The sequence below is a fragment of the Aquarana catesbeiana genome, linkage group LG11 (assembly GCF_042186555.1).
Source record: "Aquarana catesbeiana isolate 2022-GZ linkage group LG11, ASM4218655v1, whole genome shotgun sequence".
In the NCBI taxonomy this organism is placed as follows: Eukaryota; Metazoa; Chordata; class Amphibia; order Anura; family Ranidae; genus Aquarana; species Aquarana catesbeiana.
The window spans coordinates 254,602,367-254,629,740 of record NC_133334.1 but is presented as its reverse complement, the minus strand read 5'-3'; the positions used below and the strand labels follow the sequence as shown (position 1 = coordinate 254,629,740).

General features: G+C 47.1%; 1 protein-coding gene across 1 annotated transcript in view; it reads left to right on the top strand.

The window, feature by feature from the left end:
- Nucleotides 1-27,374, top strand: part of LOC141112677 (Wilms tumor protein 1-interacting protein homolog) — a gene marked incomplete in the record, with an annotated part of 65,775 nt that overhangs the window by 8,350 nt on the left and 30,051 nt on the right. Inside the window, 2 exon segments of the mRNA XM_073605672.1 lie at nucleotides 26,022-26,045; nucleotides 26,048-26,122. Coding sequence (XP_073461773.1) covers nucleotides 26,022-26,045; nucleotides 26,048-26,122 — 99 coding nt within the window.

Here is a 27,374-nt window from a genome sequence, read left to right as displayed (position 1 = left end):
TAGGTGGGGGCAGGGGCCATTTTTTTGTTAAAGGTGCATAGGACAGCCCCGAGTATAGGAACTGTACGCAATGGCCCCGGACTTAGGAAAGGTGTACACCATGACTTTGGCTACAGAAAAAGTGTATGTAATGGCCCTGAGCTCAGGAAAGGTGTACACGATGACCCTGGGCACCATAAAGGTGTACACATGGTTCTGGATTTAGGCACAGGAAAGGTTGAGGGTTAGGCTGGCCCCATCAGTACATCCTCACATCCAGTAAATGTCCTCATGTTCTTTGCACACCCCGCAAGCTCAATTGGTGGATAAAATAAAGTAATTTTTTTGAAAAATGAAGATGCCCCTGCGTTGTCTGGCACTTTTCTCTTTGTCCTGGAATGGCCGCTGGTTCCCGCAGGGTGCTCTCACGTCTGGATGTGCGCACGTTGGAAATATTTACGAAATTTCCAGAGAGGAGTGCAGGCCTGATCTCCGGACTGGGGAGGTTTTTCTCTCCCCCTCCCCAGAAGAATTCCTTTCAGCCAGCGAGCTGTTTGAGGTCATAGGACGAGCCATGTCTACAATGGAGAATTCAGCTCACAAAGAGCACGTTCAGCCAGGCAAACACAATCGGTCCACATGAGCGCATTCCAGGCCGCCGTGGCCACCGCATTAACCCCTCCACGGCTACGGGAGCTGCCTGTCCAGGAATCTGTAGACACCAGAATTGCTGGAATTCCAGGGCTTTTTTTTTTTTTTTTTCCCTTTCCTTTGGTGGAGAGCAGACATGGAGCATCATCATATATGGGCCACTCTAAGGAAAAGGTGTCTGAGGTTTCGGCTAGCATTGTGACCACAGAGTGATAATCCTGCAAATTGGACTTTTGGGTTGACCATAGATGGACAGACAACACATGCCTGTCTGTGACCCCCCCCCCCCCCCGTTTACTCTGAGCTCAAAAAGGACCAGTCTACTTTGATTTTCCAGCACATTGGTGAAATTGCTTTGCGTAACCCAAGTATGTGAGGAGCCATACACTAGTTGCCCCATACTCCATCATCACCAGTGAATAATTATTTCATCCCCTGCAGATTTTGTAAGTTTGCCCACTTACAAAGAAATGAAGGGTCTATCATTTTTATCTTTATTTTATGGGTGTATTTTAAATGATAGAAACAGAATATCCACCAAAAATCCAGAAAAAAAACACGATACAAATGTTATAAATTGAGTTGCAGTTCAGTGAGTAAAATAAGTATTCGATCCCCAAGCAAAACACAAATTTTCTTTAGGATTAAGGGCTGGAGACTGGCTAGGCCACTCCAGGACCTTAATGTGCTTCTTCTTGAGCCACTCCTTTGTTGCCTTGGAGGTATTTTTTGGGTCATTGTCATGCTGAAAGACTCGTCTTCAGTGTACTAGCTGAGGGAAGAAGGTCCTCATCCAAGATTTTTACAATACATGGTCCCCTCTATTGGCCCCCTTAATGCGGCAAAGTTGGTCTGTACCTTTAGCCGAGAAACAGCCCCACAGAATTTTTACACCTCCATGCTGGACTGTAGGGATGGTGTTCTTAGGGTCATAGTCAGCATTTTTCTTCCTCCAAACATGGCGAGTCGAGTTAATGCCAAAGAGCTTAATTTTAGTCTCTGAAGTTTGCCAATGAACATATAAATGATTCAGAGAAAGACTGAGAGAGAGTGCTGTGGGCAGATGAGACGGGGCCATGTATTGTAAAATCTTGGATGAGAACCTTCTTCCCTCAGCCAGAACACTGAACATGGGTCGTGGATGAGTCTTTCAACATGACAATGACCCAAAACACACCGCCAAGGCGACAAAGGAGGAGCTCAAGAAGTGCATTGAGTGGCCTAGCCAGTCTCCAGACCTTAATCCTATAGAAAATTTATGGAGGGAGCTGAAACTTCGACTTGCCAAGCGACAGCCAAGAAAACCTAAAGGTGAATGAAAAACCCTCACATATACCCAGTAAAGTGACGCGAATAGCCTCAGATACAAAGACGAAACAAATCTCCCTACATAAGTTTTCTTTAGAAAGTTCAGATCGTGTTAGGAGATTTTCTCTTCCTGTTCAGCACTGCAGTGAAGCCTGGGCATAAATCCAAAACAGCTGATTGGAGGAAAGGCGCACACACACCCCCTCTCCTTTTTATAAGTAGAGACTTTCAGAGCGGTTCGTTGAATAGTTCAGCACACTGCTAATCTTTTTATGTCATCCTCCCCAAACAGAAAACTCCAGGCTGCTTTTATCTCAGTTGACTGAGAACTTGTCATATGTTATCATGCTGATAACAGAAGAACGGAGCAAGAGAAAGCCAGGGGACATAGTGCTTTGAAGAGAGATAAGAAAACACTGCAGATATATTTGCCCAGCTCAAATTTCATTAATCGGGTTTACATCAACTCTAAGGATTTAGAGAAGATCTGTAAAGAATGGACCAAAATCCCTCCTGAGATGTGTGCAAACCTGGTAACCAGCTACAGGAAACATCTTACCTCTGTGTTTGCCAACAAAGGGTTTCTCCACCAAGTACTAATTTTATGTTTTTCTTGAGGATCAAATACTTATTTTACTCACTGAACTGCACCTTAATTTATAACATCTGTATCATGTTTTGTTCTGGATTTTTGGTTGATATTCTGTCTCTATCATTTAAAATAGACCTTTGATAAAAATGGACCCTTTTTGTTTCTTTGTAAGTGGGCAAACTTACAAAATCTGCAGGGGATCAAATACTGGTAATTATTTTCCCCACTGTATGGCCACTCAAATGCACAGACCATAATTCGATAGGCTTGTGCTTTTTGCTTAACAATTTCTCAATTGTCATCTTGGGGAACTATAGTATGTTGGCCAAAATACAGTTATGGATGGATAGTAATGTATAGAAAAATATGCAATGCCATGAAGTGTCATTCCCCTTGCTGGACCTGGAAATGTACAATATCGCACAGAAAGGTGAGGCTCCCCCTTCGTGAAGGCAAATGTAGATAGGCAGAACCTGTAAAATGTGCCTCCGAGATATAAGAACATGGGAGAGCGACTCTGCCAATCAGAGTACTACGGCTCTGTGTAGTCATTATTTGACCAGATAGTTGGGTGTTCCTCAGACAAGCACAGAGCACACTGGTGGCTTTTTTTTTTTATTTTTTTTTTTTATCCTAAACTTGGACAATATGATGGGATTAGTAATGGAACGTATGTGGATTTTCCTGCCATGAACCTTCAACTGTCACGGATTCGTGACTATGCATAGCTTTGAGCCTTGCTCTAGACCAGTGTTTCTCAACTCCCAGTCCTCAAGCTGCCCCAACAGGTCACGTTTTTCAGGCTTTCCGTTATTTTGCACAGGTGATTACCACAGCCTTTCAACTAAGGGAAATCCTGAAAACATGACTTGTTGGGGCGCCTTGAGGACTGGAGTTGAGAGAAACTGCTCTAGACAAGCATTCAAAATGTCCAGTGACTCCCACTGTTTGGTGCAGGTGGAAGGAAAAAAAAATAAAAAGCATGTCCTGGCTCTGTGCTGACACCCCTAGGAAGAAAGTCAAACTGTTACACCCCAGCAGAGCCCAAATTCATAATTGGACATGGCTTCATTCAGGCTATTATCTGACGCGTTTTGCCCCACCCACAGGGCTTGGTCATGACTAAGCTCTGTGGGTGGGGCAAAGTGCATCGGGACATGGCCTGGATGGAATCAGACTAAAGCCATGTCTATGGATTCTGAACTTAGGCTGCGCTGGTGTGCGGCAGTTTGACTTTGTCTTCCTGTTGCGGATTTGCATCATGCCATAATTGTTTTCCACTTACAGTGACCGGTTCAGTTTGTCCAGATTTTTTCTTCCTTGCAACAAAGTGGCAAACTCAATTGCTTAATTTTATCTTCATGTAGGAGTGACTTGCAGAAAAATAGAAAACACACACACACACACACACACACACACACACACACACACACACACACACACACACACTCACTCTGTCATCCCATGTATAGTTGGTCAGTAATTCATGGAATGTCTTCTAGGTCCCTCCAGTCACCTCTTACATGTTACAGTTCATCTTTGCAGAAGAGATCAATGTTAAATATTTATTGCAGCTACTTGTACAGTGCCGTCAATTTTCGCAGTGCTTTACATTTTATAATATAATCACCTTCTATTCATTTGCATTTCTTCCACACACAATCATTGATCAATCTGATTGCTGATGGGCAGTAAAGAAAGCCTCTCCCAAGCCCTTAGTCCAACTGTCTGTGTAGAAGGTGGGTACGGGCCGAAATGAAGCTCATCAGCATTCCAAATTACTTCAACCATAGCAAAGCTTTGTTCTGAAAAAGATCACAAAAGGTCTGCCCTAACTCCTTCCCACCTCATAAACTGACGCGTTTCACTGTGGGCTTAGGTTAAAATGTTAGCTAACGGTCGGGGGGGACCTTTTGAGATCATGTCTACAATGGTAAAGCTTTTGTAGGACCAAGTCCTTTCTGGGTAAAGCATGCCAGCTGAGAATGATCTGGGAGAACCTTATAAAAGCCTGTTTAGAGCAATAACTGTTTGCTAAGACTAAACCTTTCCAGGTGAAATGCGTCAGTGCCGTATTTGGGGACACCTTTTGTGATCTTGTCTTGAACAATAAAGCTTTGCTAAGATGAAGCCCTTTTCTGCCTGAAGCAGGTCAGCTGAGGAAGGTCTGGAACAATAAAGGTTTGCTAAATAAAAGTAGTAACGGGGAGGTTGGGATTATGGCGGTGCCCAATACAAGAGAGAATATACAGATATACTAAAAATAGAAATTTGATTACGTAGAAACAATACAAATGAGGTTCATTAAAATTGATAGAGTATATTTAGACTGTTGTACTGGTCATAATATCCGTGTAGATAAGGTGGTCAGTGATGAGTGTCACGTGTGTGTGTTTCCTTTTTTTTTTTTTTTTTTTTTTTCTCATCGTGTTTTTTTTTTTTGGCAGAAGTTCTTTCCTGGTGAAACACATCAGTAAGGAGTGTGTGTGTATGGGGTATGTGTATGTGCATAAAATATATGGAGGAGGGTATGGGGGGGACCTTATGTGATCCTGTGTGGATCAATAAAGCTTTCCTAAGACTTAAAGCGGGGGTCCACCTATCTATCGTTTTTTTGTTTTTTTGTTTTTTTTTTGGAGTTCATTCACAAACTTTTCTTCTCATGATTATCTACTCACATGTTCTGTGTAATAAGTCCGCCTGTGTCCGATTTCGTTGTAAAGAATAACTTATAAAATTCACTGAAGGCGGTTTCCATCTTCATTGTGGGCATTTGAAGCCCACAAGCATGTATTTCCTGGATGCGGTGAATGCTGTGCTCCCAGCATTCACCGAGATGTTGTGATGACGCTGTTGCACAATGCATGCTGGGAAGCCTGAGACTATCTCCCAGGAGACTGTGGGAGGTCTGGGAGAGGCTAGAAACACGCCTACTCCCATGGGAGGAAAACCAGGAAGTGCTAAGAAGATTAGAAAAAAAAGGTAATTGCGGCGATTTAATTTTTTTAACGCAGCATGTCAGCATCTAGGCAAGGAAGAGAATGCATAGAGATAATGTTCAAAATTTGGGTGGAACCCCGCTTTAAGCACTTTCCGAGTGAAGCATGTCAGCTGAGAAGGGCATGGGAGAACCTTTTCTTATCCTGTCCACAATAATGCTCTGCTAGGACTAAGCTCTTTCCAGGTAAAACGCAGTGGTGAGGAAGGTCTGAGAGGGCTTTTGTGAGCCTGTTTCGAAACAATAAAGCTTTGCTAGAACTAAGCTCTTATGCGTTAGTGAGGAAGGTCTTGGCGGACCTTCTGTGATTCTGTCTGTAACAATAAAGCTTTCCTAGAGCTAAGCCTGAAATGCGTTAGCAGGCTAGGTTGGACCATTTGTGGTCTTGTTTTTAGAACAGTAAAGCTTAGCTATTGCTGATGTCATTGAAGTTCAGTGTGTATTAGATGGAAAATCTTGTGATTTTTTTTTTTTTTGCTGTAATATTAATTGGGGTTGGCTCAAGTTTGGAGCGCACTGTAGAGGTTCGCTTGAGGCTCTCTGGTTGTTGTGGAACTACAAATCCCATCATGTCCCCCTGAGGTTCTGACAATTAGTGGAGAGTGGTGGGCCCCATGTTTATATTGTACATGGATACAAAAGGTCCAGGTTGGCTCCTCTGTACAGCAGACTCTGGGCCTGCACTGTAATTACATATTTGTGCCTTTTTAGCGGAAGCAGTTACCGCCGGGCGTTCACGATTCATGGTGTCTCACCCCCTCCTTCCCTGGAGCCCGCCGTCTTTAATTCACAAGCCACAAAGCTTTATTTATTCTGCATAAAGCCGTCATTATGTCTCCCGTCTGGAGTCACAGGACTGAAATTAGACGAATTCTGCTCAGAATAAACATGGGGGAGAAGCCGGCCTCCTGTCATGCCGCGACTTGTCCGCATAGCTGCCGGGGGCTTTGAAGCCGGCGTTCCACAGCGGACCTTAAAAACGTTCCGTCTCCGGGTTGTTGTCTTTGTGGAAAATGCTTTGCGTGCGATCTGGTATGTTGGCCCCTGCGAATTCTACTGGGTCTGGAAAACCCAGCGCAACCCCAGCAGATGACATTGTACGAGTGCAGTACAGACGTACCCATCTCTGCTCTGTGATTGCAGTTTGTGTGGAGACAAGCAATTCAACTTGGGGGGTGGGGGGGGGGGTGTCACCAGGGAAAAAGAAAGCAACTGTGGCCTGAATGCTAAATCTCCAATATGGTCACCTTTACATATGTTCTATTACAGGACCACATCTGTACCCCCTGACCATGACCTTCCATTCTAAAACCATGGCAATTAATAGGAAGCTGCGCGCCACCCCTCCATTGCCCATAATAGGAAGTCACACCCCCCCCTCCCCACCAACCAGCCCCTCCATGACCATTTAATAGGAAGTTGCGCCCCCCACCAGCCCCTCCATTTGCCATTAATAGGAAGTCGCACCCCCCCCTCCCACCAACCAGCCCCTCCATGGCCATTTAATAGGAAATTGCGGCCCACCCCTCCATGACCATTAATAGGAAATTGCTCCCCCCGAAGCGCCCCCCCCCCCCCCATGACCATTAATAGGAAGTTGCGGCCCCCCCAACCAACCCCTCCATGGCCATTAATAGGAAGTTGCGCCCCCCCCCCCCCCACCAGCCCCTCCATGGCCATTAATAGGAAGTTGTGCCAGCCCCTCCATGACAATATGCATATCTAACATTCCATCCTCACACATGAGGGGTCTGGGGTAGTCTCTGTTGTGTGAGCTACCCAGTGTTGTCACTAAAAAAATGAGGAGCTGCATACCATTGTCTCATTTTGCTGTGTTTGGAGCACACGTGAAGAGCCCATGGTAAGCTCTACAGTGTAAACTCTTTGTATTCGTTTATTATATAAACCCCAGTAATGTCAATCCTATACATTGAGGAGCTGCATGTCATTTAGCTATGTTTGTAGCACACAAGAAGGGGCCCGGGGTAAACTTGAGGAGCTGCATGTTCTTGACCCTGTGCTTTGTTTGGAGCACATAAGGGGTCCGAGGTAAACTCCCACTGTGTAAAATGTTTTCATTACTATATAAGCCCTGGTGATGTCTCCACTATAAACTGAAGAGTTGCATGCCAATTTTTTTAAATTTTTTTTTTTTTTTTTGGGCTGTGTTTGAAGCACACATCAGGTTTCCAGGATAAGACCCTGGAGTGTTTGCTTTGTGTATTCATTATTATATAGACCCCAGTAATGTCACTGCTTTAAATTGAGGAGCTGCATATCATTGTCTTTTAGCTGTGCATGCCCCTGTTTTATAATGGTTTATGGCTGCATAGCATAAGGTGGGTGACCCTCTTCAGTGTTCTATCCAAAGTTCCACCTCCACACAGGAGGGGTCTGAGATGATCCACGGCTTGTGAACTCTGTGTTTTAATTGCTATATAGGCCCAGGTGATGTCGCTGCTATAAATTGGGGAGCTGCATGCCATTGTCATTCTTTTATCCAGAGTTCCACCTCCATACATAAGGGGTCCAGAGTAAGCTCCCACTGTGTGTCAATTGTATTCATTGCTATATAGGCCCTGGTGATGTCACTGCTATAAATTGAGGAGCTGCATGCCATTGTCTTTTATTTGTTGTGTATGACCCCTTGTTTTCCTATGCTGTACAGCTGCATAGTATAAGGAGGGGGACCACACTTTTCAGAGAGCGTTCTAGCAAAGGTTCCACCTCCACACATGAGGGGTCTGGAGTAAGATCCCACTGCATAAAGTGTATGCATTGCTTAAATACAGTGTATTCGGAAAGTATTCACAGCGCTTCACTTTTTCCACTTTTTGTTATGTTACAGCCTTATTCCAAAATGGATTAAATTGATTATTTTCCTCAAATTCTACAAACGATACTTCATAATGACAACGTAAACGAAGTTTGTTTGAAATCTTTGCAAATTTATTAAAAACAAAAGAATCTCATGTTCATAAGTATCACAGCCTTTGCCATGACCCTCAAAATTGAGCTCAGGTGCATCCTGTTCCCACTGATCATCCTTGAGATGTTTCTACAACTTGATTGGAGTCCACCTGTGGTAAATTCAGTTTATTGGATGTGAGTTGGAAAGGCACGCACCTTTCTATATAAGGTCCCCCAGTTACGAGTGCATGTCAGAGCACAAACCAAGCCATGAAGTCCAAGGAATTGTCTGTAGACCTCAGAGACAGGATTGTATGGAGGCACAGATCTGGGGAAGGGTACAGAAAAATGTTTGCGGCATTGAAGGTCCCAATAAGCACCGTGGCCTTCATCTGTAAATGGAAGAAGTTTGGAACCACCAGGACTCTTCCTAGAGCGGGCCGGCCAGGCCAAACTGATCGGGGGAAGAAGGGCCTTAGTCAGGGTGGTGACCAAGAACCCAATGGTCACTCTGACAGAGCTCCAGTGTTTCTCTGTGTAGAGGGGAGAACCTTCCAGAAGAAAAACCATCTCTGCAGCACTCCAATCAGGCCTGTATGGCAGAGTGGCCAGACAGAAGCCACTCCTCAGTAAAAGGCACATGACAGCCCGCCTGGAGTTTGCCAAAGGGAAGGACTCTCAGACCATGAGAAACAAAATTCTCTGGTCTGATGAAACAATGATTGCACTCTTTTTGGCCTGAATGACAAGCGTCTTGCCTGGAGGAAAAACCCCTAGCCAATACCATCCCTACAGTGAAGCATGGTGGTGACAGCATCATGCAGTGGGGATGTTTTTCAGCGGCAGGAACTGGGAGACTAGTCAGGATCGAGGGGAAGATGAATGCAGCAATGTACAGAGAGACCCTTGATGAAAACCTGCTCTGGACCTCAGACTGGGGTGAAGGTTCATCTTCCAACAGGACAACGACCCCAAGCACACAGCCAAGATAACAAAGGAGTGGCTACAGGACAACTCTGTGAAATGTCCTTGAGTGGCCCAGACTTCAACCCAATTGAACATCTCTGGAGAGATCTGAAAATGGCTGTGCACTAACGCTCCCCATCCAACCTGATGGAGCTTGAGAGGTCCCGCAAAGAAGAACGGGAGAAACTGCCCAAAAATAGGTGTGCCAAGCTTTGTAGCATCATACTCAGACTTGAGGCTGTAATTGGTGCCAAAGGTGCTTCAACAAAGTATTGAAGGCTGTGAATACTTATGTACATGGGAATTTTTTTTTTTTTTTTTCGTTTTTCTGATTTTAATAAATTTGCAAAGATTTCAAACTTCTTTTACATTGTCATTATGGGGTATTTGTAGAATTTTGAGGAAAATGATGAATGTAATCTAATCTATCTTTGGAATGAGGCTGTAACATAACAAAATTGTGGGAAAAAAATGAAGTGTTGTGAATACTTTTTTCTGGATGCTCTATAGGTCCTGGTGATGTCACAGCTATACATTGAGGAGCTGCATACCATTGTCTTTGCTGTGTATAACCCCTCTTTGTGCTGTATGGCTGCATAGTATAAGAACGTTCATCTATCTAGAGTCCCCCCTCCTTGGTCTAGCAGTTTTTTTGGGGCCATAATTTGGTCACGTTGGTGTCGGAGGACAGACGGGGCATATATGAATTTGCTTGGCTTGGAAATCTTTTTCTCCGGAAGGCCGCGGAGGAACACAAAACAAACTGTTTGCTTTGTGAATTCTCTGCGGTTCCTGCCAGGCAACAATGCACATTCCAGCGTACGCGGGCGATCACCGAGCAGGCCGGCCATTATTATCTCGGCTCACGTCCTCCCCTCCTCCGAGCCACAGCGGGGCAAAATAGATTTTCAAGAGGGCCTGTCCGCTGTTCAGTATCATTATTGTGTGCAGGTCGAGGATGCGCTGTGTCCAGTGAATTGCTGGAGAGCGCTACACCAGGATTTCTTGTTTATTCACACTGACTTCATATTTCTGAGATCCGCTGTCTTCCTTTGGTCAGAGCCGTACTACAGGAAACCATTATATATTCAATATCATTATGGCCGGCTTTGCAATCCTTGTTGATGAATGCCAGTCAAAGCACCTATCGCTAAATAAAAGGGGAGCTTACAGTCCTGTTTACATGTTATGTTTGCTTCGCTTCAAAAATTATACCCCGTGTCGCTTTCATGGTGCTTCAAAGCATCTTCTAAACCTAAACCTCCATAGAAATCTATGACAGAGCTCACTTACAGCGCCTGCAGCTTGAGGGGCTTTTATTCAGCGTTGGCGTTTGATTTATTTTGGAGGTATTGAAGGTATGAGCTATCCCAGGTGCACTGGAAGACTAACAAGCGAACCAGAAAGAAGTCAACAGCAGTCACTTCCGGTTCAAGTGTGTATATATATATTTTGGGAGTGTCACTAGATGTCCCATCTAGTGTGGAGCAGCAGGTAGGTGAGCGGGGTCCGGACTAGAGTGGAGCTGTTAGCAGACGGAACATATGGTGTGCAATGGAAACGCTGTAGTGGAAGGGGAGCAGAGACCAGAGAGAAGACTGGGAGTTACTACTTGGTGGGAAAACAGAGCTGGGGGTTACTAGAGAGTGGGGGGGGGGATCAGCAGAGCTGGGGGTTACTAGTGGGGGGGGGGGGGTCAGCAGAGCTGGGGGTTACTAGTGAGTGGGGGGGAAGAAGAGATCAGCAGAGCTGGGGGTACAAGTGTGTGTGTGTGTGTGTGTGTGTGTGTGGGGGGGGGGGGGGATCAGCAGAGCTGGGGGTACTAGTGGGGGGGGGGGGGGTCAGCAGGGCTGGGGGGTACTAGTGAGTGTGGGGATCAGCAGAGCTGGGGGTACTAGTGGGGGGGGAGAAATCAGCAGAGCTGGGGGTACTAGTGGGGAGGGGGGGTCAGCAGAGCTGCTGGTTAGTAGTGAGTGGGGGGGGGGGGGGGGAAGAGATCAGCAGAGCTGGGGGTACTAGTGAGTAGGGGGGGGTTCAGCAGAGCTGGGGGTTACTAGTGAGTGGGGGGGGGGGGAAGAGATCAGCAGAGCTGGGGGTACTAGTGAGTGGGGGGGGGGGTTCAGCAGAGCTGGGGGTACTAGTGAGTGGGGGGGGGGGGGTTCAGCAGAGCTGGGGGTACTAGTGAGTGGGGGGGGGGGGTTCAGCAGAGCTGGGGGTACTAGTGAGTGGGGGGGGGGGATCAGCAGAGCTGGGGGTACTAGTGGTGGTGGGGATCAGCAGAGCTGGGGGTTACTAGTGAGTGGGGGTGGAGGAAGATCAGCAGAGCTGGGGGGAATTGTGGGGGGGGGTCAGCAGAGCTGGGGGTTACTAGTGAGTGGGGGGAGGAATAGATCAGCAGAGCTGGGGGTACTAGTGAGTGGGGGGGGTCAGCAGAGCTGGGGGTACTAGTGAGTGGGGGGGGGGGGTCAGCAGAGCTGGGGGTACTAGTGAGTGGGGGGGGGTCAGCAGAGCTGGGGGTACTAGTGAGTGGGCTAGTGAGTGGGGGGGGGTCAGCAAAGCTGGGGGTACTAGTGAGTGGGGGGGGGGGTCAGCAGAGCTGGGGGTACTAGTGAGTGGGGGGGGGGGGTCAGCAGAGCTGGGGGTACTAGTGAGTGGGGGGGGGGGGTCAGCAGAGCTGGGGGTACTAGTGAGTGGGGGGGGGGGTCAGCAAAGCTGGGGGTACTAGTGAGTGGGGGGGGGGTCAGCAGAGCTGGGGGTACTAGTGAGTGGGGGGGGGGGGGTCAGCAGAGCTGGGGGTACTAGTGAGTGGGGGGGGGGTCAGCAGAGCTGGGGGTACTAGTGAGTGGGGGGGGGTCAGCAGAGCTGGGGGTACTAGTGGGGGGGATCAGCAGAGCTGGGGGTACTAGTGGGGGGGGGATCAGCAGAGCTGGGGGTACTAGTGGGGGGGGGGGGGATCAGCAGAGCTGGGGGTACTAGTGAGTGGGGGGGGGGTCAGCAGAGCTGGGGGTACTAGTGAGTGGGGGGGGGGTCAGCAAAGCTGGGGGTACTAGTGAGTGGGGGGGGGTCAGCAGAGCTGGGGGTACTAGTGGGGGGGATCAGCAGAGCTGGGGGTACTAGTGGGGGGGGGGGGGGGGATCAGCAGAGCTGGGGGTACTAGTGGGGGGGGGGGGGGATCAGCAGAGCTGGGGGTACTAGTGAGTTGGGTAAACTAGACCTAATATAGTGCAGTGCAACCCAGTAAAAAAAAAAATATATAAAAATATATATTCAGATTATACTTTTGAGAGATTGAATTTTCACAATATTAAGTTTGTTTATATTTAGATTTTTGGATTTAAATAATGTGCTCCGCCGCCAACATCGATCCTCTATAGACTCTCCTTACTCCAGTTTTAAGTGCCCCTCCATACACCGGATGAAGGACCTGCTCACATCATCTCTGTTAATCATTCGGATCCCCGGGGATGATCTCCTTCATGGATCACAAGTTCTCATATACTTTCAATCCAAAGGCGGATTACATGTAACAGAGAGACAAGTACATTGTACATGGTGCTTTCCTATATAACACTTTTATTAAACGCCCCCCAATAAAATCCACTTACAAAAAAAAGACATGTAAAAGCGCTTTCTATAGATTACATCTGCTGGCTCATTACTCACTACTACGGCGGCGGTGGCAGCGTGAGATCACAGGCTTGGCTCCTCCCTCATAGACGCGTAGTGCCCTCTCATTGAGCTTCTTCAGTAGATGCATTTTTATAGATGACTTTGACTCCTTTTATAGCAGTGTGGATGTTTTAGCACACGATTCTCTGTACCTGAAATTCCTGGTATTTTCTTTGCTGTCGGGGGATGAAAGGAAACCTAAAGGCGCACAGTTGGGGGGGGGGGGGGGGTGCGAGGGCAATCTTGGGGACCTGCTACTTTACCTGCATTATCTGGGAGAGGGGAATTTATCAGTCTGTCCCCGCCTTCTCTTCATCCGGAGTTGATTAATCTCTAAAGAGATTTTTCTGGTTCTCATTCTGTTATCTCACAAGATGTTATCACTGTTTCGTTTATTTCGAGGAAAGGGGGGGGTCATGTGAGGAGTGGTCGGGGTACATTATGCTGGCACAGCAGAGCCTGGGGGGGGGGGGGGGGGGCTCAGATTATAGATCAAGAGGCCATATTTATCCTTTTTAAATCGCTCTTTTGCCTCCTGAGGAACATTTCAAGAACCTCCTTCTAAAGATCATTTGGTGTAACTAACATGATTAAAATTGGAATGATACATTTGTAAACTCCTTTCTATGCATTAAGGTGAAAAACCTTCTGTACTGCAGACCCCCCCCCCCCCTTTCTTACCTGAGCCCCGATCGTTCCAGTGACTGGGACAAGCATAGCAGCTCCGCTATCTCAGGTCCTCATTGGATAGATTGATAGCAGCGGGAGCCCCGCCCGGGTGGCGGGGCCGAGTCCTGCTGTCTGTGGACACAGCAGCAGGACTCTGGAGCGTGCCCGCACGAGTGCTCCCAGGGAGAGTGGCTCTCCGTGGGGGCACTCGATAAGAGGAGTAGCCAGGAGTGCCGCATGGGACCCCAGAAGAGGAGGATTGGGGCCACTCTGTGCAAAACCCTTGCACAGAGGAGGTAAGTATGACATGTTTGTAAAGGCTTTGTTTTTTTTTGTTTGTTATTAAAAAAAAAAAAATCACTTTAATTATAATATAATGATTTAATAAGAATAATATATTGAACAAGAACTGTAAGGGTCACCATCATAGCTGTGCAATGCCTGTTGCATTAGGATTGCACTGGATGTCAGTTTTATCTTTTATTTTATTTTAGTACAATATAAAAAAAAAAAAAAAAAAAAAAAAAATTTTCTTTTTTTTTTTTTTTTTTTGGAACCCCCATTAGGGGGCTTTGGTGAAATATCAGGGTTCTAAACAGACTTGTGACTCACTTATGAGACCAGGAAAGGGACGGATTTCCCAGTTCCTTTCTCTGCACTGGACAGTGAATGAATGGGAAGTGCTCTGTGCTGAGCGGCTTCCTGTTCATTCACACATTGAAGCATAGGAATAGTGAGTGATCGGTACTAATCACTCATGGTGTTCATTCAGAAAAGGAAGGGGTAAATGACATATTTGAAAACACCCCCCCTGTGTGCCTGCAGCAGCAGGTAGGAGAGGAGGGAAGCCGGCAGCACTGGGGGTAGCCAGCAGGGGGAATCGGAACTGCACAGGAAGATCAGGGTGTGCCCAGACCCCCCCATGTGCTCGCCTATGGTAACCATACTTGTGACAATCTGCCATTAAAATATCTGTACAATTTTTAACTTTAGATTTACCAAAACTATTTAATATGAGGACTAACCTAATCTATCCAGCCAGGCAGGCACTGGCACTACATAGTAGTAGTTTCTGCAATCTCCTTTAGCTCTAACATTAACATTAAAGGGGTTTTAAAGGTTTGTGTTTTTTCACCTTAATGCATCCTATGCATTAAGGTGAAAAAACACCTGTCAGTGACCGACCCCCCCCCCCCCCAAACCCCCCCCCCCACGGGGATGTGCTGTCTCTCTGCTCGGGGTTCTCGGCTGTTGATTGGAAAGATTGATAGCAGCGCAGCCATTTGCTCCCGCTGCTGTCAATCAAATCCAATGACGCGGCCGCCGGGGGGTGGGGCCGAGTCCTGCATTCGGCGTCTATGGACTCGGGAGCGCGCCCGCAAGGTCACCCCCCCCCCCCCCTTCCGGGAGAGCGCTTCTCCTAGGGGGTTATCTAATGTGGGGCGGAGCCGAGAGAGCCCCGGGGGACCCCAAAAGAGCAGGTTTGGGGCCACTCTGTGCAAAACAAGCTGCACAGTGGAGGCAAGTATGTGTGGGGGTTTTTTTTTTTTTTTTTTTTAACATGACCCTTTAGTGTCACTTTAAATTGTGAGGTGTGTGGTGAAATATAATGGTTTTCCAGCGTATTTTTTCCCGGGCTGCTTGGGATGTGCGGGGGCCATTTTTATGAACGTCGCCTGCTTTGTGGATAATTCTCGCCACTCCTGAATATGTAGGAAGCTTCCAATGTAGAATTGTAAGATCAATAAAAGTTCCTGTCTGTTAACATTTAATGTTCACCTAAACTGAATGACATTTTTAGTTTCCTCGGTGTATCACAACTACAATGTCCTCCTTCCCTTTTTTTTTTTTTTTCTCCACCCCCCCCCCGCCCCCCTCCTGTTACACCTCATCAGTGCTGATCTCCTGCAGCCTTTTTGCAGCCATATCCTGTCCAAATGCATTCCACTGACAGCTGGGTGGTGTTTCCCCTATGTCTGTGTAGTGCGTGTTGAAACAGCCAATTGTAGTCTCCATTGGAAGTCTGACATCTCAGGAGAACAGTGGGGAGATGGGGGCAGAGTGTTGTCACCTTATCACAGGAAGTGCCAGAACAAGGACGGCCATGGCAGGATCACCGGGGGTTATTCTAATGAAAGCTGCACATTTTTAAAATATATTGAAAATGCCTTTTTGAACTTCTCTTGAATAAACGGATGACTCTCCATCCATCTTTCTATATCAGTCGGTGATTTTGGTGGTGGGGTGAAGGACCTCCTCTCCTCCCCATGGATCAGTGTGGATTTCCTCCACCGTCATGTCTCCGGAGTCGGCGCGGGGCGTCTGGTCTGTGATAAGTACGTGGGAAAAGCTCGGTTGGAATCTTACACAAACAGTTGGGATCCCTTTGGAATAACAGTAGAAGACGACACCCCGTCTGCTGGGGACGCAGCGATCGCCGACGTGGTGGGAGTGTCTCCTGTGAGATGTTGGGAAGCCGGCATTTCCCGCACTCGCTACAACCATCTTGGTTTCTGTCCAAATTTGATTGGACTAAACTCCAATGGGTTCATTCGCTGTCCAACCAAATTCAACATCTTCACTTTACTGTCACCAATCACAGACCATACCGGCATGCCGCATGTGCTGCAGGGTGATCTGATTGGACGTTTTCTGAAATCGTTTTTTCTTTTCTGCTGGTCGCTATCTCCAATCTCCTCCTCATACTTCTGTCAGAACTACACTTCCCAGCATGCCCAGACAGTCAGAGGTATGATCACAGTGAGGGGAGGGTCATGTGATCGGTGTGCACTGGGATTCCCCCAGAGATATGCAATTAGCGGACCTCCAGCTGTTGCAAAACTACAAGTCCCATCATGCCTCTGCCTCTGGGTGTCATGCTTGTGGCTGTCAGAGTCTTACTATGCCTCATGGGACTTGTAGTTCTGCAACAGCTGGAGGTCCGCTAATTGCATATCCCTGCAGAGCTTCAGTCGGCTCTATTGAAGCCTTTAAAGGCTATAAATTGATGAACGGTGAATGTCTCCTTTCTTCCATGATGAAGCCCATATGAAGGGTCCCGGGATAAGCGCCCATTGTGTAAACTTTGTGATGTCACTGCTATAAATGAGTGAACTGCATGCCAATTTCTTTGTTGTCTGTGTTCAGACACACATGAGGGGTCCGGGGTAATCTCGGCTATGTTTGCTCTATGTGCTCATTGTTATATAGGCCCCAGTCATGTCTATGGTATAAACTGATGAACTGCATGCTGTTGTCTGTGTTTAGGGCACACATGAAGAAACTGGGATAAATTCTGCTGTATGTATATTATTTTCTATATAGACCCCAGGGATGTCACTCGTATAAGTTGATGAGCTGCATCCCAGTGCCTCTTTTTTGCTGTGTTGGAGCACACATGGGGGGGGGGGGGGGGTGAGCACAGTGTATTATTTGCTGTGTAGACCTCAATTGATAGCAGTTCCACTAGGGTTGTCCCGATACCACTTTTTTAGGACCGAGTACAAGTACCGATACTTTTTTTCAAGTACTCGCCGATACCGATTACCGATACTTTTTTTTAATGTCACGTGACAGTGTTTTTTTTTTTTTTTTTTTTTTTTTTTTTTTAGGGGGGCGGGGGGGGGGGTGGGAGTGAACGGTGCCTGTGTGTGTGTGTTTTTTTTTTTTTTTTTTATTTTTTTTTTTTCATTTACATTTATTATTTTTTACAATTTTTTTTTATTCTTTATTGCACTAGGTGTGTGTGTTTTTTTTTAATTAGCCCTGTTGGGGGGCTTTGGTGAGATATCAGGGGTCTTAACAGACCTCTGATATCTCCCCCTTGAGACAGAGAAAGAGACAGAGGATAGAGATTCCCCAGTCTCTTTCTCTGCAGCCTCAGCTGCACTGAGAATGAATGGAGAGAAGACAGCGGCTCCTCTCCATTCATAAACTGACACATCGTAATCACAGGAGATTACAATGTTTCAGTTATGTGAATGGACAGAGTCAGCTGACTCTATCCATACACACACAGCGGAGAGAGACAGCAGAACGCCGGAACGGAGGGGGACAGCGGAGGGGGACAGAGCAAAGAAAGAGGACAGCGGAGGGGGACAATACATCGGAGGAGGACATTGGAGCGGAGGAGGACAGCGGAGGGGAACAATACAGCGGAGGAGGACATTGGAGCGGAGGAGGACAGCGGAGGGGAACAATACAGCGGAGGAGGACATTGGAGCGGAGGAGGACAGCGGAGGGGAACAATACAGCGGAGGGGAACAATACAGCGGAGGGGAACAATACAGCGGAGGGGGACATTGGAACAGAGGGGGACAATGCAGCGGAGCAGGACAGCGGAGGGGGACATTGGAACGGAGGGGGACAAGCAGCGGAGCAGGACAGCGGAGGGGGACTAAGGGGGATGCAGTGACAGTCAGCGGTGATCGCGTGTGGGGGAATTACAAGCACCGATCACTGCTGTGTCACTAAAGCAGCTGAAAGCGCGGGGGGAGAAGCTTGTAACTCCCCCACGCGCTGATCACAGCTGACAGTCTAGGTATCGGGGGAAGCATCGGGAGCATTTGCCCGAGTACAAGTACTTGGGCAAATGCTTGGTATCGGTGCCGATACCGATACTAGTATCGGTATCGGGACAACCCTAAGTTCCACCACTGGGGTCTATATAGCAATAAGCACACAGAACAAACCTACCAGACGCTCCCCCCCCCGGTCCCTTGGTGTGTGCCAACACAACAAAATAGAGGCACTGGCGTTCTGCTCCTATAAGGTGGGCGGCACAGTGGTGTAGTGGATAGCACTCTCACCTAGCAGTAAGAAGGGTCGCTGGTTCGAGTCCCAATCACGACACTACCTGCCTGGAGTTTGCATGTCCTCCCTGTGCCTGCGTTTGTTTCCTCCGGGTACTCCGGTTTCCTCCCACACTCCAAAGACATGCTGGTAGGTTAATTGGATCCTGTCTAAATTGTCCCTAGTATGTATGAATGTGAGTTAGGGACCTTAGATTGTAAGTTCCTTGAGGGTAGGGACTGATGTGAATGTACAATGTATATGTAAATTGACGGCGCTATACAAGTACCTTTAAATAATAAAGTGTTACTAAACCCACAGTAGTAAAATCAGTCATTATACGCAGTAAAGCATGCTGGTTATACTCATTGTGGAACCTAAGGGGTTAATCCTCCGCATTATTTGAAAAGGCTGTTTGATCCTGTCTTCTCTGATCCTTCCCTTCTTCCACAGTCCCCAATCCATCTGCTGGTAGTACAGAGCCTTGGAGCCTGCACATGCTCAGTTTTGGTGTGTATTGCTAGAGAGATTTTTTTTTTTTTTTTTTTTTTTTTTTTTTTTCCTTTGTTTAGTGCAGGGATATGCAACTAGTGGACCTCCAGCTGTTGGAAAACTACAAGTCCCATCATGCCTCTGCCTCTGGGTCTCATGCTTGTGGCTGTCAGAATCTTGCTATGCCTCATGGGACTTGTAGTTCTGCAACAGCTGGAGGTCTGCTAATTGCATATCCCTGGTTTAGTGCATGTGATCAGCACAGGGCCAAAATCGGCACTGTCCATACAGAAGGTCAGGGGTCATGCAGCCTCATAGAACAGTCAGAGTAGAATGAAAACTCCTCCTAAAAGCTTTAACCAGATACTGATAGACGTCACAAGACTGCTATATACTGCTGATGAGAAAAGGTATTTAGCAGTTTTTTTTATATTTACTAAAACAATTGCATTTCCATGTTCTGTGTACTGTGGGAGACCAGATCTAGTGAATGCAGGGTCCTGGGTTTAGTAACACTTTATTTTTATATAGTGACACCACTAGGGCCTATAAAGCAAATCTATACAGAGCAAAACACACCAGGAACTTATCCTGGACCCCCCCCCATCCCTGCTGCCACGTTTAGCACCTTTCGGGGGAGAAGGTACCTGGTTTTGACAGGTACCCGATCCCGCTTCCGCGTGACCTCCCCGCAGCGAAGTCAGCTAGAAGTTCAGCCCCCCCCCTCCTCCTTCCCCTGCCGATGGGCCATTCAGAATGCAGCGCACTTAGTGCATGCGCAGTAGGGAACCGGCTGTGAAGCCAGAAGGCTTAACCAAGATGACGGCGGCAGCACCCGAGAGCTGATTAAAAAATCGGCTGGGGTGAAGACACCGCTGGATCCCTGGACAGGTAAGTGTCCTAATAATAAAAGTCAGCAGCTACAGTGTTTGTACCTGCTGACTTTTTTTTTTTTTTTTTTTTTTTAATTTTTTTCCTGAAGGAGCCTGGAGCTCCCCTTTAATTTACAATGGCTTCACCACTGGGGCCTATACAGCAAACACACCAGAAGCCCCCCCCCCACCCCGGCCCCCCTTGGCTCCAACAAAAAGGCACTGGCATGCAGCTCATCAATCAATAGAAGTGACATCACTGGGACCTATATAGCAAATAATATACTGTACATACATCAAAACACAGCAGGAACTTATCCTGGACCCCTCGTGCTCCAACACAGCAAAAAAAAAAAAAATGGCACGCAGCTCGTTAATTTATAGTAGTTCCATCATTGGGGCCTATATAGCAAAAAGTACAAGAACAAACATGCCAAGGATGTCGGTGCCTAGTGATGGCACTGCTATATGGGCAGTTATGTCACTGATGTGACCGGTCCTCTTCGCTGAGTGCTGGCAAATTTTTTATCGCTGCCTTATAGGGGGGGGGGGGGGGATCGCTTTTTGATATAGTCGCCCCCCCCCCCCCCAACTTTCTGTTGAATCTCACAATAAAGTGTTGTCCTTTCGCCAGTCTTCGCCGCCTCCTCTCCCGCCAGCAAGGGGTTAACGTTTGATCTGCGAAAATATTTTCCCAAACGCTCTCACCCCATCTCCAGGCCCCGCCCCCGGCCGCCCACATTTTTCCGTAATCGCATTCCAAGACAAGCAAATACACATCGCAGCGCTGCCACTTCTAATTCTCCTTAGGTGTTGTGTCACACCCGCTGGAAGCTGACACGGGACTCGTGTGTCTGCTGGAATGTGATCACATGACTTCCTGCCTGTGATTAAAGGGGAACTCTGCGCGGACCGATGCTGGCGTGCCAATCGTGAGCCGCAGAATCCCCGCACAGCCGATTAACTTTTGTTAATGTTTTCACACAACATTCACCCCGGATTCACACAGATTTCCAATGGGATACACTTCGAAAAATAAGTGAATGCTATGGCCCATCGCAGGGCGATCGATTTATTGTGCTACCTATTGATTGGACTCGGGCAGAACGGTTTATTGCGCTATTTATCTATTGAACACTGGCCCATTGGGGTATTGCCTTACATATTGATCAGACAGAACTGGTTTATCTGCGTTGCCTATCAATGTGGCACGGACCAGTTTACGTAAAACGTTTATCTATTGATCGGGCACAGACCAATTGGTTGATCTTGTTACCTAATTGATATGAGGCTGGTCCTTTTTTTTTTTTTTTTTATTTTTGTGCAACGCAGGCTAATCGGTGTTTCCCATCTATCGGAAACGGGCTGATTTGGCTTATCGCATTACCTATCGATCAGTTGGCTTATCGTGTTATGTATCAGATTGAAGCAGACTGATTGGTTTATCGCATTACCTATTAATTGAATGCAGGCAGATTGGTTTAAAAAGTTTACTATTGATTGGACCCAAACAGATAGGTAATGCGATAAATCAATCGATCAGACACTGACTAATCGGTTTAAACAATTACCTATTGATCAGATGCAGACCTATCTGATTTAAAGGAGAACTCCACCACTTGGTTTTATGGCTTTTCAGCTTTTCTTGTTTTTTTGGGGGGGGGGGGGGGCTTTTCCGTGTGTGTGCGCGTGTGTTTTAATTGTCTGCAGTTATAAAACGCATGGGATTTAAAAAAAAAAAATTCCCTGCAAGGCAATGCCATAATGTGCTAGTACGCATTGCATACTAGCACATTATGATAGACTTACCTGAGAATGAAGCCCTCCTGTGCCACGATGTCACCGCTGAGATGGATGACATCTTCCCCTGATCTTCCTTCTGGGTTTGCGGCTTCCGGCTACATGAGTGGTTCAGGGGCGTGATGACGTCACTTCCGCACATGCGTGCGGGGGCTGCCGTTTCTGGCATAGGCTCTAAAGGTCCGGCGCTGTAAGCCGGAACTTCAGAGCGCAAATGCGCTGGTGATGTCAACGGCTGCATGCACTCTGACTATCTCCTAAACTGTAAGTTTAGGAGATATGCACAGTACCTACAGGGAAGCCTTTGTTATAGGCTTGCCTGTAGGTACAAGTGATGATGCAGAGTTTACTACCACTTTAAAGGGGTTGTAAAGGCTAAACATTTTTTACCTTAATGCATTCCTTGCATTAAAGTAAAAAATGTTTAGGTGTCAGAATCGCCCCCTCAGCCCCCCTTTACTTACCTGAGACCTCTTTTGATCCAGCGCCATGCACATCGGCAGATCGTTTCTCTCCTCACTTCAGGGTCTCGCTGGCTTTGCTGGGGCATCGGGAGCCATTGGCTCCCAGTGCTGTCAATCAAAGCCAGTGACGACGGAGCAGGGGGGGCTGGGGCCGAGTCCCTCTGTCTGTCAATGGACACAGCAGAGTGACTCAGGTGCCCATGGGGGCACTGGACAGAGGAGGAGCCAGGAGCACCAGCGGGGGACCTGAAAAGAGGAGGTTCCCGTCTGCTAGTAGAGTAGGTAAGTATAGACATGTTTGTTATTTAAAAAAAAAAAAAAAATTTTTTTTTTTTTTTTTTTTTTTACCCCTTTAAAGCAGTTTTATGCTCGACCAAAAAAAAAAACCCTGTAAGGCAAAGGCATAATAAGCTACTAGCTCAATTGCATAGTAGCTCACTATTGGCTCATTATGAAATACTTGCCGTAGAACGAAGGTAAAAATCACAAAGCGTGGTATACAAGCCTCGTACACACCACTAGATTCTTTTCGTTCAACCCATCGAGTTGAGCAAAAAAAAAAAAAAAAAAAAAAAAACCCTGACCGACAATCCGATGTTTGTACAGCGATCTCCCCTACTGTGCTGTTGTGTTCTGACAGGGGGACCCCCCCCCCGTCCACCCCAGCCAAAACACTCCGGTCAGCGCTCTCTGGTATTAGCTTAGGTTGCTGATTGGGAGCCTTTGACAGAAGCCGGACGAACAGCCAGCTTCTGTCAGACCGGCTGCCATACACACAGGACGAATTTCGGCCAGGGACAGTCAGGCTGGGGAGGAAAGAGCAAGATGATGCTGGATGCTCCAGCCAGGAAATAAGGTGGTCTCTGTCTGACTTGCTGCAGTTTCTAATGCACATTCTAATGCATATTGTGAGAAGCTCACAGTGTGGAGTGGATTTAGATTAAACCATATGAGTACAGGAGAGGAGCCGGTACAACTGTGCAAGACTGAAGGAAGGCTGGAGATTGTGCAGATCTGTGTGTGGGATGTTGTGTGGTGTGTGTCTGGTTGTTTGGTTTTTTTTTTTTTTGGTTTTTTTTTTGGGGGGATGAGCTTTGTTTGGTGGCTCAGCCTGCTGGGGAGCACTCTCTCTGTACCCGAGCAGATGTGATCTGTGTATGTTGGGGGGGGTGAAGTTCTCCACCATCCTGGAACGTGTCTGATAGGAGAGGAATGCGCCAAATGTCAAGGATACGCTGGGCACAGATAACTCGCCAATAAACTTTAGTGCGCTGTTATCAGCGGTAAACAACCCGCCGGGAGGGAGTGCAGCCACCGGAGAGAAGAGCGATCATTAACCTGGATTGTGTCGACAACATTGTGTAACCCTAACACGGCTCATCAGTGAAGGTGAATAATCCGGAAAGGATGTCCGGGCTTCACATCTTGTATCTCATGGCTGTCGAAAGCCAAACATTGTCTTCATCTATTCTTGGAGGGACAGCCGAGGTGTTAGGACCCCATCAGGCTTTTATTGCTGATTCATCAGGGTCTGGAATCTCAGGTGCCGCATCAGATGACGCTCGTCTGCGCTCTTCATATGTATTCCTCAGTGATGGGACTGGCTGCACAACTGACCCTAGAGTTTCAATAAAACTTTATTCTGGACTCCATGTACATGCTTGGAACACCCCCCTCATTCTGAGCCACTTAATCCATGTCCTGGTGAAATGCGTCAGTAGAGGTTCTCAGACTGAGCTTTTTTTTTTCTTCTTCATGCTGTCCAGGGCAATTTAGGCAGGTCATACACAGTGCAAATTTCTTTCCGGCAACCACTATTTGCACAATCAACATCAACACACAGTGCTGACAGGGGAATGTATCTGCCGAGCCATTGTCTGCTCCCTTTGCAGGGGGGGTGAAACCGGCTCTAGCAGCCACTGGTGGTGATCGCAAGTGAATCCGGCAGACTGGCTGTACCCAAGTTGATCGATCGTTCAACTTGGTACATTCAGCCGGCCCATTAACAGTTCGGACCTCGGCTGGTTCCTGCTGAACCGGCTGAGATTTGAACCCTGTATGGACAGCCAAACTTTTATTGAAGTGTTCAGGTGAAATGCGTCAGTGGGGAGGTTCGCAGACCGGGCTTCTTTGTGCATGTTATCTGGAATAATGTTTTGTCGAAGGCACAAGACAGGGGGGTTTCTAGGCAAGTAATAAAGATTTATTGAAACGTTCAGGTGCAACACAGCAGAGCGATGAGGTTCACACGTGGGGCTTCTTTGTGCATGATGTCTGGAATAATCCATTTTTTTTTTTTTTTCTTTGCATGTTCAGCTGAAATGTGGGAAGGTCCGGAGGTGGGGCTATTGTGCATGCCGTCTGTCTGGATTAATACAGGGTTTTTTTTTTTTTTGTTTTTTTTTTACTTGACATGTATTCAGGTGAAATGCATTAGGGGTTCCTATAAAAATAAAGTTTTATTGAAATGCTGAAGTCATCAGTGTGCTGCCATTTCTTTTGCTGAGAAATAAAGGATTCCATTGCTATCCCTGGAGAGGTTCCCCTCTTTGTCCTGGTGTCACCGAGACAGGAAGTGATAGGAAATCCTAATTGTTACAGGTGTCCCCAAAACAGCTATAGAGGAGAATCCTTCCCATGGGACACCCTCCCCCCTCTAAAAGAACAAAGAGTTCTTGATGGGGTTATAAAGTGAACTTTTCTCAGTTTTAACCACTTCAATACCGGGCACTTTCCTGCCCAGGCCAATTTTCAGCTTTCAGTGCTGCTGCATTTAGACAATTTGCGGTCATGCGACACTACCCACATTATCATTTCCCCCCCCACAAATAGAGCTTTCTTTTGGTGGTATTTGATCACAACTGGGGTTTTATTTTTTGCGCTACAAGTAAAAAAAGGCCGAAAAATTTTTTTGGGGGGGGATTCCTTTGTTACAAAACTTTGTAAACAAGTTTTCTCCTTCACTTGATGAGGCTGCACTCTTAGGCGGCACTGGTGGGCTCTGATAGGCAGGACTGATCAGGAGGCACTGGCAGGCATAATTGATGGGCACAGAGCACTATCCTAATGGGCACTGGTGGTCCTCGATAAGTCTTCACTGATAATCCAATGCGCTGATTATCAGCACATGCGCCCCCTGTCGGGAGAGCATCGGATCATCTCTCCTCTGCTCTCGTCTGTCAGTCTGAATGGAGGAAAAGCCGATAAACGTCTCTTCCTGTTTACACTGTGATCAGTTGTGATTGGACACAGCTGATCACATGGTAACAAGCCTATGTCCTAGTCATATGTCATAGGCTCTTTACCTAGATCCGAGCTGCGGTGTGTCAGACTGATATACCACGCCACCGATCGCCGCGCTGCGTGTCCCCACTTATCTTGCTGGCCGTCATGTGACACCCAGTCAGCATAACGAAACCTGTTTCTGGCCGACATTTTGCTGTAGGGCGGGTGGGAAGTGGTTAAAGTTCCCACCTATCACCAGGAGTCGCTCAACATTTCCTTAAGCAGAAAAACACATTTTTCCCACAGTCGGGACCTAGTTATGTGAATGAGCCCCTATCGAGGGCAAAACTCCTTGGGAGAGGGCAGTCTCATCCAGTGGGGGGAATTGATGCAAGAATGTCTATGTAGTGCTGTTAATAAAGATTATTGAAACCTGATCAGGGAATTGTCCCATCTAATATCAATTTTTCAGTTATATGGGACAATTCCCTGATTGATCTCTGATAGAACACCTGGTACAGTGAATGATTTCCTGTGTCATCGATCGATCTCTGCCAGATCCAGTCTTGCTGGGATGAGATGAGTGTTATCTGTGTAATGCCGGAGCTCTGACCGTGTCTTCTCTCTCTCCGCAGGAATCTGTATAAAGTGCGGGAAGGGGTGTACGGAGCCAGCCAGGCCTGCCAAGCCATGGGGAATCTCTTCCATACTAACTGCTTCACCTGCTGCTCTTGTGGTAAGTCCTCATTTTATGTGTCTCCGCTCTGCCCGGCCCCCCACCTGGCCCTCGTGGACAGGAGAGGCTCGTAGTTGTGCGCACTCTCTGCACTGTGCCTGTTTGAATACAGAGCTGGCTATATTGTCACTGATGAGGCTCTTCCACAGTGTGCGGCCCCCCCCCCCTCAGGAAATCCTAACAGGAAATCTTCCAGGCTGTTCAATGATTCCCACAGCGCTCGCTGCCGACTGCCCGCAATCCTCAGGATGTGATGGTGACAGCGTGTCGCTGTGTGACCGACCCGCTACATCAGCCTTTTGGATAAAAAAAAAAAAAAAAAAAAAAAAATCTCCAGTACACAAAAAATGTAAAAGGATCCTTCCTTTCCTTTTTTACGACGCATGTGGAAATTAGGCTCCGCCTCCTCTGTGTCCCTCCTTTCTAATCTGCTCTAATTTGGGGCTGTTTTTGCTTAAAGTTTGACTGCAGCCAAAACTTTTATTCTTTTGTCATGGAATAAAGCAGGGAAGGGCTGTCTGTGTCCCCATTAGGTGGATTTTCTTGCACTTCCTGTCCCAATGTAACAGTGAGACTGCATTCTAACCCCGTGATTTTGCCTGCAATTTCAGAGCACTAAGGTGCGAACGACAAACCGCGGAACGCACATTTGAGATGCCTAAAAATCGCAGTGCGGTTCTGCCGCGATTGTCGCGCTGCATCGCCGCAACCCACATTGCGTGAAGCTTGTCGCCCAAAATTAGCTCCTGAACTTTTTTTTTTTTTTTTTTTTTTTTGAGGCGACGAGCTTCACGTGATATGGTTGCTGCGATTGCAGAGTGACTTATTGCTCAACAATCGCGGCAGAACCGCAGTGTGATTTTTAGGTGCAATTTAAATGAATGGTATCTCAAATGTGCGTTCTGTGATTCTGTCATTCACACCCTGTCGCTTTGAAATCGCGGGCAGGATTGCCCCCCCCCCCCCCCCCCCCCCCCCGAGATTTAAAACGGTGAGGTGTGAATGCAATCTCAGAGAAGATCTCTAAAGTGTTGCGTTAGTCGGTGGCTGCCAGCCCTTCCGTATTGTACTCCAGACAAACAGAGAAATTCTGGTTCCAAACAGGAAGCGAGAGGAAATCCCAGCAAATTAAGGAAATCTCTTGGAGAACCCCAGGTTACAAGAACTAGTGTCCCCATTGGAAGATTTCAGCTCTATTATGATCTGGGGGCCAATCCAAAATTTTGGGTTTGGTTGTTTTTTTTTTTTTTTT